General features: G+C 34.3%; 1 protein-coding gene across 8 annotated transcripts in view; it reads left to right on the top strand.

Moving 5' to 3' along the window:
• The window catches only part of LOC131931299 (beta-1,4-N-acetylgalactosaminyltransferase bre-4), a 69134-nt gene that overhangs the window by 54627 nt on the left and 1031 nt on the right, over nucleotides 1–13476 (top strand). For all 8 annotated transcript variants that reach the window (XM_059288042.1, XM_059288059.1, XM_059288050.1 and 5 more), the window contains 3 exons: nucleotides 7918–8156; nucleotides 12896–13083; nucleotides 13393–13476. The exon at nucleotides 13393–13476 is cut by the window's right edge and continues 141 nt beyond it. In XM_059288042.1, the coding sequence (XP_059144025.1) occupies nucleotides 7918–8156; nucleotides 12896–13083; nucleotides 13393–13476 (511 nt within the window). The remainder of the gene's footprint in view (nucleotides 1–7917; nucleotides 8157–12895; nucleotides 13084–13392) is intronic.

Here is a 13476-nt window from a genome sequence, read left to right as displayed (position 1 = left end):
AATTAAAGGTGGTTTTTTATTATATGTAATCTTTTATAATAATATGTCTCATATGACTCAATTGATATTGTAGCTAGTCATTGAAATAAAGGTCTTACCCTGGCGGGTTTACCACTTTTAATATCCACATGGAAATATTGTAATACCCTTTTTTGAGGGATTTTGATGTATAATTACTTTTTGAAGGGTTACTCCCCTTTCACCAATTGTAAAAGTTGGAGTTACTTCCCTTTTATGTTCAGGGATATTTTCATCTGGTATTATGATTTTGATTGCCTACATTTGTAAAACATTTTTGTTATTTCATTGCCAGATTGGTTCCTTATGTATGTTCTTGTGGAACCTATCTGTCACTTCCAAAAAGGGAGGGGATGTGACCTACTTAGGTCGAGTCATTTTTATTTTGACATTGTATAATTCCTTATATGGAATGATGGTGTAACACCTGGGGTTTTTCCACTGACTATTAAGGTGTTTGAGACATAGAAAATTTCCATTAAAATCTGATTGAATGATTCTGATCAGATGATTATCCCAACCAATGGCGACATGAGTTGAGGATAACCTCCCCTGTCACAGAAGTCTTTAATTGCCCCGCACACTCGCAACACGAGGCAGTTTATCTTGACCTGGCAGTCTACGAGGCAGTTTTACCTTGGTCAGGCAGCCGTCCACATTGTCCGGCTATAGACTCTGACCATTTGAACGTGAGAGTACTTAAGACCTGTGTGTGCCTTGCTTTCTTCAGTTGATTTAGTCTTCTAGTTTAATATTACTTGTCGCTAAGTAATTCTAGAAACTACAGCAGTGTTGTGTGGCCTGTAGCTGTTTCTTAAGACTGTAGAAATCTGTGATAGTGTTTTTTCCTACATTGTGTAAGTTGGGTTTTGATATGTTATACATTAAATATTTTATTTAGTTCAACCTTGTGTTCTGCCACTTCTGAGTTCGCTGATTAAAAGGTCGTATGTAGATTGGATGAGTGTTAATTACAATAGTATCACTAGCTTCCCTAGACATTAAATTTCGAGCCCTAGTGGTCGTTGTGTTAAGTGTTCATCCACTTAGGCCGTAAGGCATTTGCATATGACCCCGAAAAAAGAATCCGGGGACGTTCTCCTTCTATTTGGCTGATAGATAGGTTAACGTTACATATCTTATTAACTAGTGTGTGCCTAATGTTCTTGTTTTAACCTACATCACTCAGTTTTATCTTATTAACTAGTATGTGCCTAATGTTCTTGTTTTAACCTACATCACTCAGATCATATTAACAAGTATGTGCCTAATGTTCTTGTTTTAACCTACATCACTCAGTTTTATCTTATTAACTAGTATGTGCCTAATGTTCTTGTTTTAACCTACATCACTCAGTTTTATCTTATTAACTAGTATGTGCCTAATGCTCTTGTTTTAACCTACATCACTCAGTTGTATCTTATTAACTAGTATGTGCCTAATGTTCTTGTTTTAACTTACATCACTCAGTTTTATCTTATTAACTAGTATGTGCCTAATGTTCTTGTTTTAACCTACATCACTCAGTTTTATCTTATTAACTAGTATGTGCCTAATGTTCTTGTTTTAACCTACATCACTCAGTTTTATCTTATTAACTAGTATGTGCCTAATGTTCTTGTTTTAACCTACATCACTCAGTTTTATCTTATTAACTAGTGTGTGCCTAATGTTCTTGTTTTAACCTACATCACTCAGATCATATTAACAAGTATGTGCCTAATGTTCTTGTTTTAACCGACATCACTCAGTTGTATCTTATTAACTAGTGTGTGCCTAATGTTCTTGTTTTAACCTACATCACTCAGTTTTATCTTATTAACTAGTGTGTGCCTAATGTTCTTGTTTTAACCTACATCACTCAGATCTTATTAACAAGTATGTGCCTAATGTTCTTGTTTTAACCTACATCACTCAGTTTTATCTTATTAACTAGTGTGTGCCTAATGTTCTTGTTTTAACCTACATCACTCAGTTTTATCTTATTAACTAGTGTGTGCCTAATGTTCTTGTTTTAACCTACATCACTCAGATCTTATTAACAAGTATGTGCCTAATGTTCTTGTTTTAACCTACATCACTCAGATCTTATTAACAAGTATGTGCCTAATGTTCTTGTTTTAACCTACATCACTCAGTTGTATCTTATTAACTAGTGTGTGCCTAATGTTCTTGTTTTAACCTACATCACTCAGTTTTATCTTATTAACTAGTATGTGCCTAATGTTCTTGTTTTAACCTACACCACTCAGTTTTATCTTATTAACTAGTATGTGCCTAATGTTCTTGTTTTAACCTACATCACTCAGTTTTATCTTATTAACTAGTATGTGCCTAATGCTCTTGTTTTAACCTACATCACTCAGTTGTATCTTATTAACTAGTATGTGCCTAATGTTCTTGTTTTAACTTACATCACTCAGTTTTATCTTATTAACTAGTATGTGCCTAATGTTCTTGTTTTAACCTACATCACTCAGTTTTATCTTATTAACTAGTATGTGCCTAATGTTCTTGTTTTAACCTACATCACTCAGTTTTATCTTATTAACTAGTATGTGCCTAATGTTCTTGTTTTAACCTACATCACTCAGTTTTATCTTATTAACTAGTGTGTGCCTAATGTTCTTGTTTTAACCTACATCACTCAGATCATATTAACAAGTATGTGCCTAATGTTCTTGTTTTAACCGACATCACTCAGTTGTATCTTATTAACTAGTATGTGCCTAATGTTCTTGTTTTAACCTACATCACTCAGTTTTATCTTATTAACTAGTGTGTGCCTAATGTTCTTGTTTTAACCTACATCACTCAGATCATATTAACAAGTATATGCCTAATGTTCTTGTTTTAACCTACATCACTCAGATCTTATTAACTAGTATGTGCCTAATGTTCTTGTTTTAACCTACATCACTCAGTTTTATCTTATTAACTAGTGTGTGCCTAATGTTCTTGTTTTAACCTACATCACTCAGATCATATTAACAAGTATATGCCTAATGTTCTTGTTTTAACCTACATCACTCAGATCTTATTAACTAGTATGTGCCTAATGTTCTTGTTTTAACCTACATCACTCAGTTTTATCTTATTAACTAGTGTGTGCCTAATGTTCTTGTTTTAACCTACATCACTCAGTTTTAGGGGTCGGCGTGGTCGAGTCGGTAAAGCTCATGGTTGCTAAACTGAAAAGTATCGAGTTCGAACCCTCGGGCAGATGAGGCTCGTTAGCTGGGGACAGCCACTCTTCTAGGAGAGACAACTCCAAAATTAAACAACTGCTGCCTTGTAGTTTGTTCTTGGTTGGACAAAGGCTATGGAAGCTAATCCAAAAAGAAAAGCAGGCTGAAATCGGAGTCAGTGGCCTCAATGGCGCATAACCAGTTGACACGTAACGCTTAATTGTGTTGGAGGCGTGGTCGAGTCGTCAAAAAAGGTCATGGTTGATACATTTGAACAAAGTCTCGAGTTCAAACCCACTCGATCACCTTCAACACTAATAATTAAGAACGAAGAAGAAGAAGAAGAAGAAAAGACTCAGTTTTATCTTATTAACTAGTATGTGCCTAATGTTCTTGTTTTAACCTACATCACTCAGATCATATTAACAAGTATGTGCCTAATGTTCTTGTTTTAACCTACATCACTCAGATCTTATTAACTAGTGTGTGCCTAATGTTCTTGTTTTAACCTACATCACTCAGTTTTATCTTATTAACTAGTATGTGCCTAATGCTCTTGTTTTAACCTACATCACTCAGTTTTATCTTATTAACTAGTATGTGCCTAATGTTCTTGTTTTAACCTACATCACTCAGTTTTATCTTATTAACTAGTATGTGCCTAATGTTCTTGTTTTAACCTACGTCATTCCTTTTTATCTTATTAACTAAAATGATGTTTTTGATACTAGAGTAAACAGAATTATAAAGCCAATGCCGAAAAAAATAAACAATAATAATGACGTCAACGATACTCGATAAAATGACATGAAAAGCTGGTTCCAAATTTTTGTTGGCAGAAAGTATATTTTTCAACCAAAATTGAATTTTTGTAAAATAAGTACATAAAGACTTGCGTTTCATTAAGGCTAGAAATAGTCAAACAAATTAATACTAGTAATGTATTAGTAATTTAACAAACACCTTTATTTTTAATTTGGATTAGTTGAGTCATGGTGTTGTGGTGATTGGGAATGTTATATTATTTAATATAAATACAATACTAAGCTATACACCACCGATCATTATCGTGTATTTTTATCATGGGAAATAATTGTTCTGACTTTTAATTATTTTACTCTCTCTGGCCATTCCAGTTCATTTCAATAAGAGGTTGAGGGCAGTTTTTAGCGCAATTTCCATTCTGGAGAATTGCGTTTATTAACTCGTCATTTCTGGGAATGGATGGATGAATGTATGGATGAATGTGTGTCCGGGCTTTAAGTCGTATCTCCTCCTCAACGAAGCAATATCGATGACTAGTTCCAAAAGCAATTATGTTAAGCAAGTTACGAGAATGAGCATAGGCCATAAAAATTCCGGGTTTCTTTCATGTATTTCCCGGAAAAGCCAAAAAACCTCGAAAAAAATCAGTTTTTGGCCCATATCTTGGCAACCAGACCACTTAGCGACTTGAAACATGTACCAATCAATTCCTGTCATAATTTAGAACAATATTGCCGAAGAAAGTTTTCAAAAATATCCTCTCGTTCGGTCACAAATTTTAAAATTACATAAACACCTACAAACCGATCGTTCTTCTAGCTTGAACGCACCCCAACATTATACGTCAGAGCTATTTTTAGATAACATAAGGAAATTGCGCATAAATGTCACTAGACTTTTTTAATTAACTTGTTTAAAATATGTGCATTGATAAATAATTCTAAATGGCTTTTAAACCACTCATACAAAAATTAAAGCCGTTTGGGAACCATCGATCAAACGGCTTTAATTTTTCAAATGTAACTTGTAACTCTTATTTTATCGCTTGCCATATTTTGAAAAAGAATTTTTCAAAAATTTAGTATGATTACATAGACTTTTTAAGACTATAAATGTATAAAGACACTGACATTACCGCCTAATTTATGACGTTCTGATTAGAATTATATATAACCAGTGATACTTGTTCTACTAACACTAATAGTCAGCAAGCTAGTTTTTGTAACAGAAAACACTCTAGAATTATTTTTTTTTAATTTTCAAAATTTGGCATGGTGAAATTACATTGAAATTAATGCTAAATTTTTCGGTTACAAAAACTAGCAAACAGACTCTATTGGTGTTAGTACAAGAAGGATTAATGATTATATGTGCGGTTTATATGTTACTTTATGAAATTTTAGAACTCCACAAAAGGTAGTTTATTCCAATATGGCCGCTGTTGCCGTGGCAACTATATTTTCAGTATTGTCCCTGGTACATGCACATGTTTTCCGTTAAGTACCCTAACTTATACATACACAAATAAATTTTTAAAAAGCTTTACTAATTATAACCTTTTTTCCCCCGTTTTTTCCGGAGCCTACCCCCTTAATATTCTATGCCAATGGGAAATTCAAATGCTTTGTCAAAAAAATTCAATACGGATCAATAGCTGAATGTGAAGCCTCTTTTACTGTATGGCATGGAGCTAGGCTACAGACAGTAGAGAATGAAATCATTGATAAAATGGTGGTTAGGGTACAATACCAGAAGACAGTAAACAATTCACTGCTGCTGGTGTCCACGGGGAAAGAGGAATAGCGGGAGACAAAGAAATCCTGAAGGAAATCGTTTGAAATAGAGACGGGGGAGGCTGGATTAACACCGGATTATACATTTTTATTACTTTACCTGGATAAAGTCAAAGTTTTTAAAATTCGAATTAACGTGTTACATGAACCAGCATTTGATTAGAATAAACTAAAACTCCTGTAACCAAATTATATCTATCTAATCTTATTGTTGAAGTGTTACTTGGAGAGACGTTGAGCTGAAACAGGACTTGAGTGTATCAGATCTATTTAGTACAAACCAAACTATACATCAGATAATCGATTGGCCGAACAGAGCACTTTTAGCTCAAGTCATACGGGATGATTTCTTTCCTTTGTCCCAATAAATACATGATTGAAATCCCCCATTACGATCTAATCAGCTACTTTATTATACACAATTCATACCAGTAATACAGTGGACATTTGGTCCGATGTGTGACACTTATCACGGAATGATCGAGTGCCGTCTCCTGGTTCAAGTGGTGGGGTGTTACACATCAGTCCCCTCGAGTTGTGGCCAGCGAAAAGTGTGGTCAAAGTACTGACCTCGCCATCCCTATATGTGCAAAAGTCAAAGAAATAGATTCAATCTATTTTGCTACCAGTCTGATCTGAAATAGCACCAACATTTAAACCTAATTCGCTTGAATGTATTAGATGCTAATTTGACCTATAATTTAACTAATTGATGAAAGAAAATATAATTATATCAACAAGAACTATTGTTAAAAGAAAATATGCCAATAAAGACTATTGATAAAAGAAAATATAATTAAAAATTGAAATGATACAGCCCTTAGAATCAACTCCTGTGATCAAATCGCATGATTCAGGTATTTTTGTCCAAGTTTCAATATTACTACCTCCTCCCTCAATAGTCTACATACACAACTGGCCATACGCCATCACATACACATCATTGGGACTGTCTTAAGTATTTTCCTGTTCTTACGCATAAGACTGTTGGTAAACCATGACTCTAGAGCATCTTAAAGAGCTCCATAATCAGCCCACCTCTATAGAAATTGATTACTTACAATACGCTTGTTATTGATTGACAAGCTGCATACCCGAACTCCGCCACGGTGAATCTTTTTTAAATGTACCAACTTTGGAACAGAAAAAAACTAAACACAACACAAAAGAAAACACAAACACAACACAAACACAATACAAAAGAAAACAAACACAACACAAACCCAATGCAAACGCAAAAAATTTAAACAAAAACACAAACGCAACACGCAAACACAAAAGACAACAAACACAATACAAAAAAAAATGAAAACGCAAAAAAACAAAAATGAAAACGTAAACGCATAACATAAATACAACTTAAAACATAAACACATAGTGGTAACAGTCTTGTCCGGGGCGCTAAATCGCACCCGGCCGGGGCACCGGCGGAACCACCTGATTCAACTTACTAAACGACTATAATACCCCTAATTATTATTAACAAAAAACAAAAGACATAATTTAAAATATCTGTATTTTACCTACCTCGTGCGTTTTATCAATCCATGCTAATGATAAATATTCTAATAATAATGTCCTTTTGCACGTCCGCAGAATTTGCATTCACATTTTTTTATTATTAAATACCCCCTTGGCAAAATTATAAAAGATTTTATTTAATTAGTTGTTTTACCCTACTGTTATTAAAATGTATCCAATTTTTCTATTAATCTAAGCGAAATTATAATTTGACATTGATCCGTTTAATATGTTTTAGCATTGTGCGTGTATTTAATATTTTATTTACGTTATGCGAAAGCGTAAAAACAGTGCTAACTATACAAAAAAATGTAAGTTACATAAATAAACCCTACCTTTTATATATAATATGATACTGCGATGCAAGTAAACATCACGACATGTAGTGTGTTTACTTTTATGGTTCCAAAATCTATAGCGATGACGGACTGACACACTACACCAGCGTTATATTATAGATTTCCAGAAAAATCTTTGCCTTTGTCTTAATATTTTTGCTAATTTTAAAGTCGTTTGTTGGTGTTACATCTTCAAATTAGACCATTTATAAAAGCCTTATATTTTATAGCAACAAGTTTTAGGTTCATGAGTTTTTATATCGAAAGTTGTGAATTGTCTTTTTGTATCACCAGTTGGCAACTCGACTGATGTGAACTTGAATATAACTGTGGACATCAACGACATCATCAGAGAGCACAAGGACGTGAGGACAGGAGGTGAGTGGAAGCCTGACTCTTGCATCTCGAGACATCGTGTGGCCGTCATCATCCCCTACAGGGACCGCTGGAACCACCTCAAAGTTCTGCTACACTATCTGATACCCACGCTCAAAAGGCAACTCATCCATTTCAAAATCTTCGTTGTGGAACAGGTGCGGTCTACATTCGGTCATTGTGGTTTACATATGATCTGGTCATTGTGGTCTACATTCGGTCATTATGGTCTACATTCGGTCTGGTCATTGTGGTTTACATATGGTCTGGTCATTGTGGTGAAGTGTACATTTATTTGTCAGAAAATCAGTCAAGAAAGAGTTACTATCTTGTAAACTCGACTGACAGATTTTACAAATCGAAAAATAGATACTGAATGGACATGACCAAGTTGACGAGAATCTTTCCATCATTATCGTTAACATGGATAAATAAACCGGGAGCGATCTCCAGTAATCATTCTCGAATATTCTTATATAACACTACGCGGGATGGCAACTCGGGACATAGACAATATTTTAAATCCATTTTTAATTTCTTAAACTTTTAAAATAGAATAGAATCTCGTAGAAAAAAGAACTGCACACCAAGTGAACGCCAAGCAAAAGTGTGTATTATAGTGAGGAATATTAATAGTACTTTATAAATTCACATTCATTTTTTGAGAAATCGGAAATAGCGTAAATTACTACTTCCGGTAAACTGAAATTACTCAAAATTTGAAAGAAGGCAGAGTATTAGTACTTTTACTTATGTGTGAAATTTTATTTATCTGTCTTAAATAGTACTCAAGTTATAGGCTTTTGAAAAATTGAAAGTAGAAAAAGTTCCACTTTCGGTTATCGAAAATCGCTGAAAAGTTGATACAGATCTACAAATTCGATATAATTCTTATTTATGAAGTTTCATCAACCTAGCTCTAACGGTACTCAAGTTATCGTGTTTACACTCACACACACCGACATACAGACAAGATTGCAAACTATGTTTTTCCGACTAAGGGAGGTGTAAAACTTCGAGATTCACAAAAATCTAGATTTTTTTGCACGATTATAATACTTTCTCTATAGTGGCCTACTTTGTATACGAGAAACTAAAAAAAATGTCATAAAAAACGAGCTTTTATGTAATAATGCGCAAAAAGTAGAAAATAAATTATTTTTCTTTCGTGCGGTGTCAAAACGGCCAATAACAAATCGGCCCCGTCAAATTGACCCCGTCTAAAGTGCCAGCGACATGTGGATCCGTCATATAGGCTCCCTACAAATGGGGTCCCGTCATTTATGCTACCGACAAATATGCTCCCGTTATATAGGCTCTCGACAAAAGGGCTCCGTTCAATAAGGCTCCCGACAAATAGGCTCCCGACATATAGGCTCCCGTCATTTAGCTTCTCGACAAAACGGCACCCGTCATTACGCCCTCCGGCAAATAGGATTCCATCATTTTGGCTCACGATAAATAGGCCCCTGTCAATTTGGCTCTCGACTAAATGACCACTGATAATTCGGTTTCTGTAGAGACTAAGTCTCCTGGCATAACGGTCTCATTGAATATAACACCTGCCAGTGGGACCCCTTCATCAATATTATTTAGAGTTAGCTCACCCAACACTCTTAATACATCTCTTGTCCGGAAGGTCGTATTTTTATAATAGTTTATCTATTAAAAAAGAAATAGTATCTATGACTTCCATAAATGAGCCGATTATAGGCTGTTTCAACTCAGTGTGTAGGGAGAGGTATGCAGTATGCTTGTAGGTTATCAAAACAAAATGCCGTTATCCTGTGAACATCCTGTATATTATACATTTACACTTCTGTGCTCGACTTTAAGCAACAGATCTTTACTGATGTAAATTAAACATTATCAAGACATTAGAATTGGTGGAATTTAGCTGTTAAGGGCTCGACGTGTTTGTGAATAGCTGTTGGTTCATGAAAAACAATTTCATCCAGGCATTTAAAAGAGGTTATAGTGGTAGTGGAGGTAGGACAAAATAATTAATTTTATGCCAATAGTGGTTATACGATTATTTATCTGGGGTCAATATGTCCTGAGTCATTTTGTCAGAAGCCAATATGCCGGGAGCCCATTTGTCGGTAGCCAATATGTCGTTATCCCATTTGTCGTGAGCCTAAATGTCGGAAGCCCATTTGTCGGGAGCCTACATTTCGTGAGTCAATATGATGGGAGCCCATTTGACGGGAGCCAATAAGTCGGGGCCTGTTTGACGGGGCTATTTTGACTGGGTCGTTTAGTCGGGGGTCGATTTGACGGGGTCAAATTGACGGGGCCGATTTGTCCCGGGCCGTTTTGACAGGGCACCATTTTCTTTAAATATTTAATAACGAGCCGACCCGCGGCGTATTGTACGCCGCTATTTAGTTGTTTTATTTTCTTCTTTTCAGTAATTCATAATTTGTGAATTCGACAGTACCAATGCTGCCACTGAAAATATTTGCTTTAAAACACAATCAGTAGTTCGTTAAGGACGATAACCCCCCCCCCACCCCTCCTTTCCCCAACCCCCTACCCCCCCCCCCCCCCGTGAAAGCAAACTCCTCTTAGTTACCTCCCCTAAGTTTAAAATCGTTTCAAACTATATTATCTGCCCATAATAGCCGTCACTAAATTTTTATATTAGATTAGAGCTGTACGCCTTAATTTTGTTAAAGCATACCTTAAATTTTTATATTAGATTAGAGCTGTACGCCTTAATTTTGTTAAAGCATACCTTAAATTTATATATTAGATTAGAGCTGTACGCCTTAATTTTGTTAAAGCATACCTTAAATTTATATATTAGATTAGAGCTGTACGCCCTAATTTTGTTAAAGCATACCTTAAATTTATATATTAGATTAGAGCTGTACGCCTTAATTTTGTTAAAGCATACCTTAAATTTTTATATTAGATTAGAGCTGTACGCCTTAATTTTGTTAAAGCATACCTTAAATGCAAAAACTACTTACTAGATCTAGATCTCTAGATCTATATCATATAAATATAAGTTTACAGGACACAACAAGCTTAGAAATTTGCCTGGTAACATTGCAATGTGATCTGATGAAAACTTTGAAGCTATAAAACACAGCTTTAAAAAGAAATTGTTTCTTTGTTAGTAAAACTTTGCATTGCTAAATATACTGTTAAAAAACATCTGCTTAAAAAAAGTTACGTAAAAGACAACGTTCATCATGTTTGGTACGACCGAAAAAAAATTTGTTTAATGGACATGCCAACAATTATTACCATAAGTTTGAAAAAATGAAAATTGTTTTACAAAACCTTCAATATTAATTTTTAAACGTATGAATTTAAACGATGAACACTTTCGACTTTGGAATCCACGGTCCGCCCGCCACATACAGAATTGAACTTTGTATATTAGATTGGATACCTTAGCTAATATTTAGGAAGATACCCACGCTTTTCTTTATAGTTATAGTGCATTATTACATAAAAGCTTGTTATTAAATTGTTATGATTTTATTTCAGTACTTTAATTGTTTTTAAAAAGAATAGAGTTTCATGACTCCACAGCGTGAAACGCGCGTATAATGGTGCGGAATAGTTGGGTAAAGCAGCCTTCTAATTTGGACATAATTTAATTAATTCATAAAAATTAATTAGGCATCCATTAAGTTAAATTTAAAGTCAGATTGTATTGTCTTTATGTCTTGACCCACTTGCCAACTTTGAAACAAATCTGTCAGTTAGAAGTGCCCGAAATTTCGATCGGCGTTTCGATATATATCCCGAATAGCCATCCCCTGTATGGTTAAATAAGAATATTCCCGGTTTATTTAGATTTTGAAACCAAAATGACAGTTAATTTTTTCAAGATAAAGCGGGAGTGATTTATCCTAAACTTTCTCTGATAATCTTATTAAGGGAGATGGCGCTGCAATTAGGATATAGAAATATTATAAATGTTTTTTAACTTATCTTTTTTAAACTTTAAAAGAATTGCTCACCAAATGATCGCTTACAATGTGTGTTTAATAACGCAGAAAATTAGTACATTATAATGGAAACATTATTTTTTAAAATGTTAATCAAATATCTAATTTTGTCCTAGTTCGTTGTCATTGAGTCTTTACCTACATGAAAACTTTATTACAAATCGGTCCAGTAGAAGTGATATTTATTTGAGAAATCGAAAATAAAGTACTACATCCGATCTCCGGAAAATGTGATAGATTCAAGATAATTAGATTTTATACCTGTGTATAATATTTTGATCACCTAAATGAACTAGTAGTTACGTCATGATTTTATTTTAATAACAGCGTACATGATTTTAATGGGCTTTTGGAATAATTTTGAGGCTATTCTATGTTGCGTCTATTGGATGATGTATGATATTGCTTTTTTACAAGCTTTTTACTTACTTTTATTTAACTTGCTTCCTCGTTTTTGCGTGTTTTTGTCGATATGGATCGAAACTGGCAAGCCAAATGTCGACCGCTTCTAACCGATCAGTTCTCTGTAACTTGGCACGTGTGGTCTGATATCCAATGTGATTGGATGCTTAAATGCAGTTTAGTTTCCTAAATAAATTACAATTTTAGCGCAATTATACACATATTGTTAGTGTTCATTTGGTGTGCAATTGTTTTTAATGGTGCGTTTTTATTGTATTAAAATAATTTAAGGTATTGAATTTATTAATTTAATAATAATTTTGCGCAAAAAATATTCGAAACTATATGATTTTCTTTAAATATGTAATAATGCACTACTATTAAATAACTATAAAGAAAAGCTTGGATCACTATGTTATTTATTGAATACCATTACTAATACTTAAGAAGCAACGCACGCTTTTTTATTGTTATCTAAATAGTGGTGCATTATTATATTAATTTTGATCCCATCCTCTATGTATTAGTATGGCAACGAGACATTTAACAAGGGAAGGATCATGAATGCTGCATTTCGAGAGGCGCTCAAAGTATTTGACTTCCAGTGTGTAACCTTTCATGATGTGGACTTGGTGCCAGAAGATGACAGAAACATGTACTCTTGTACAGAACAGCCAAAACACATGTCAATTAGCATTGATAAATTCCAGTACACGTAAGTGCTACATTTTTCAGTGTTAAGGTTTGCAGAAGATAGAAGAGTGCACATCCAACTGTACTAGAAACAACCCACCCTACCGACCTCACTGGCACCAAAGACATCAGCTTAACCTAAAAGGTGCTTGAATAAAAAGAAAGCAACACAGTCTTGTTGCTTTAAATACTTTTAATGAAGTTAACATTTAGAGTGTAACATTCTATAATGATGCTAACATTTACAGTTTGGCACAATATATAATGAGGTTACTATTTAGATTGTGACATTCTATAATAGGGTCAAACTTTTGATATTCTATAATTGCAGACTTCCTTATCAAGGCCTTGTAGGTGGAGTTTTGATGTTTAGAACTGACCACTTTCAACTGGTAAATGGCTATTCAAATATGTA

The sequence above is a fragment of the Physella acuta genome, unplaced genomic scaffold (genome assembly GCF_028476545.2).
Source record: "Physella acuta isolate Inbredline_101_S28 unplaced genomic scaffold, ASM2847654v3 ptg000103l, whole genome shotgun sequence".
NCBI classification, from domain to species: Eukaryota; Metazoa; Mollusca; class Gastropoda; family Physidae; genus Physella; species Physella acuta.
Note: the sequence above shows the minus strand (reverse complement) of the source record. Positions and strands in the feature narration are given on the sequence as shown.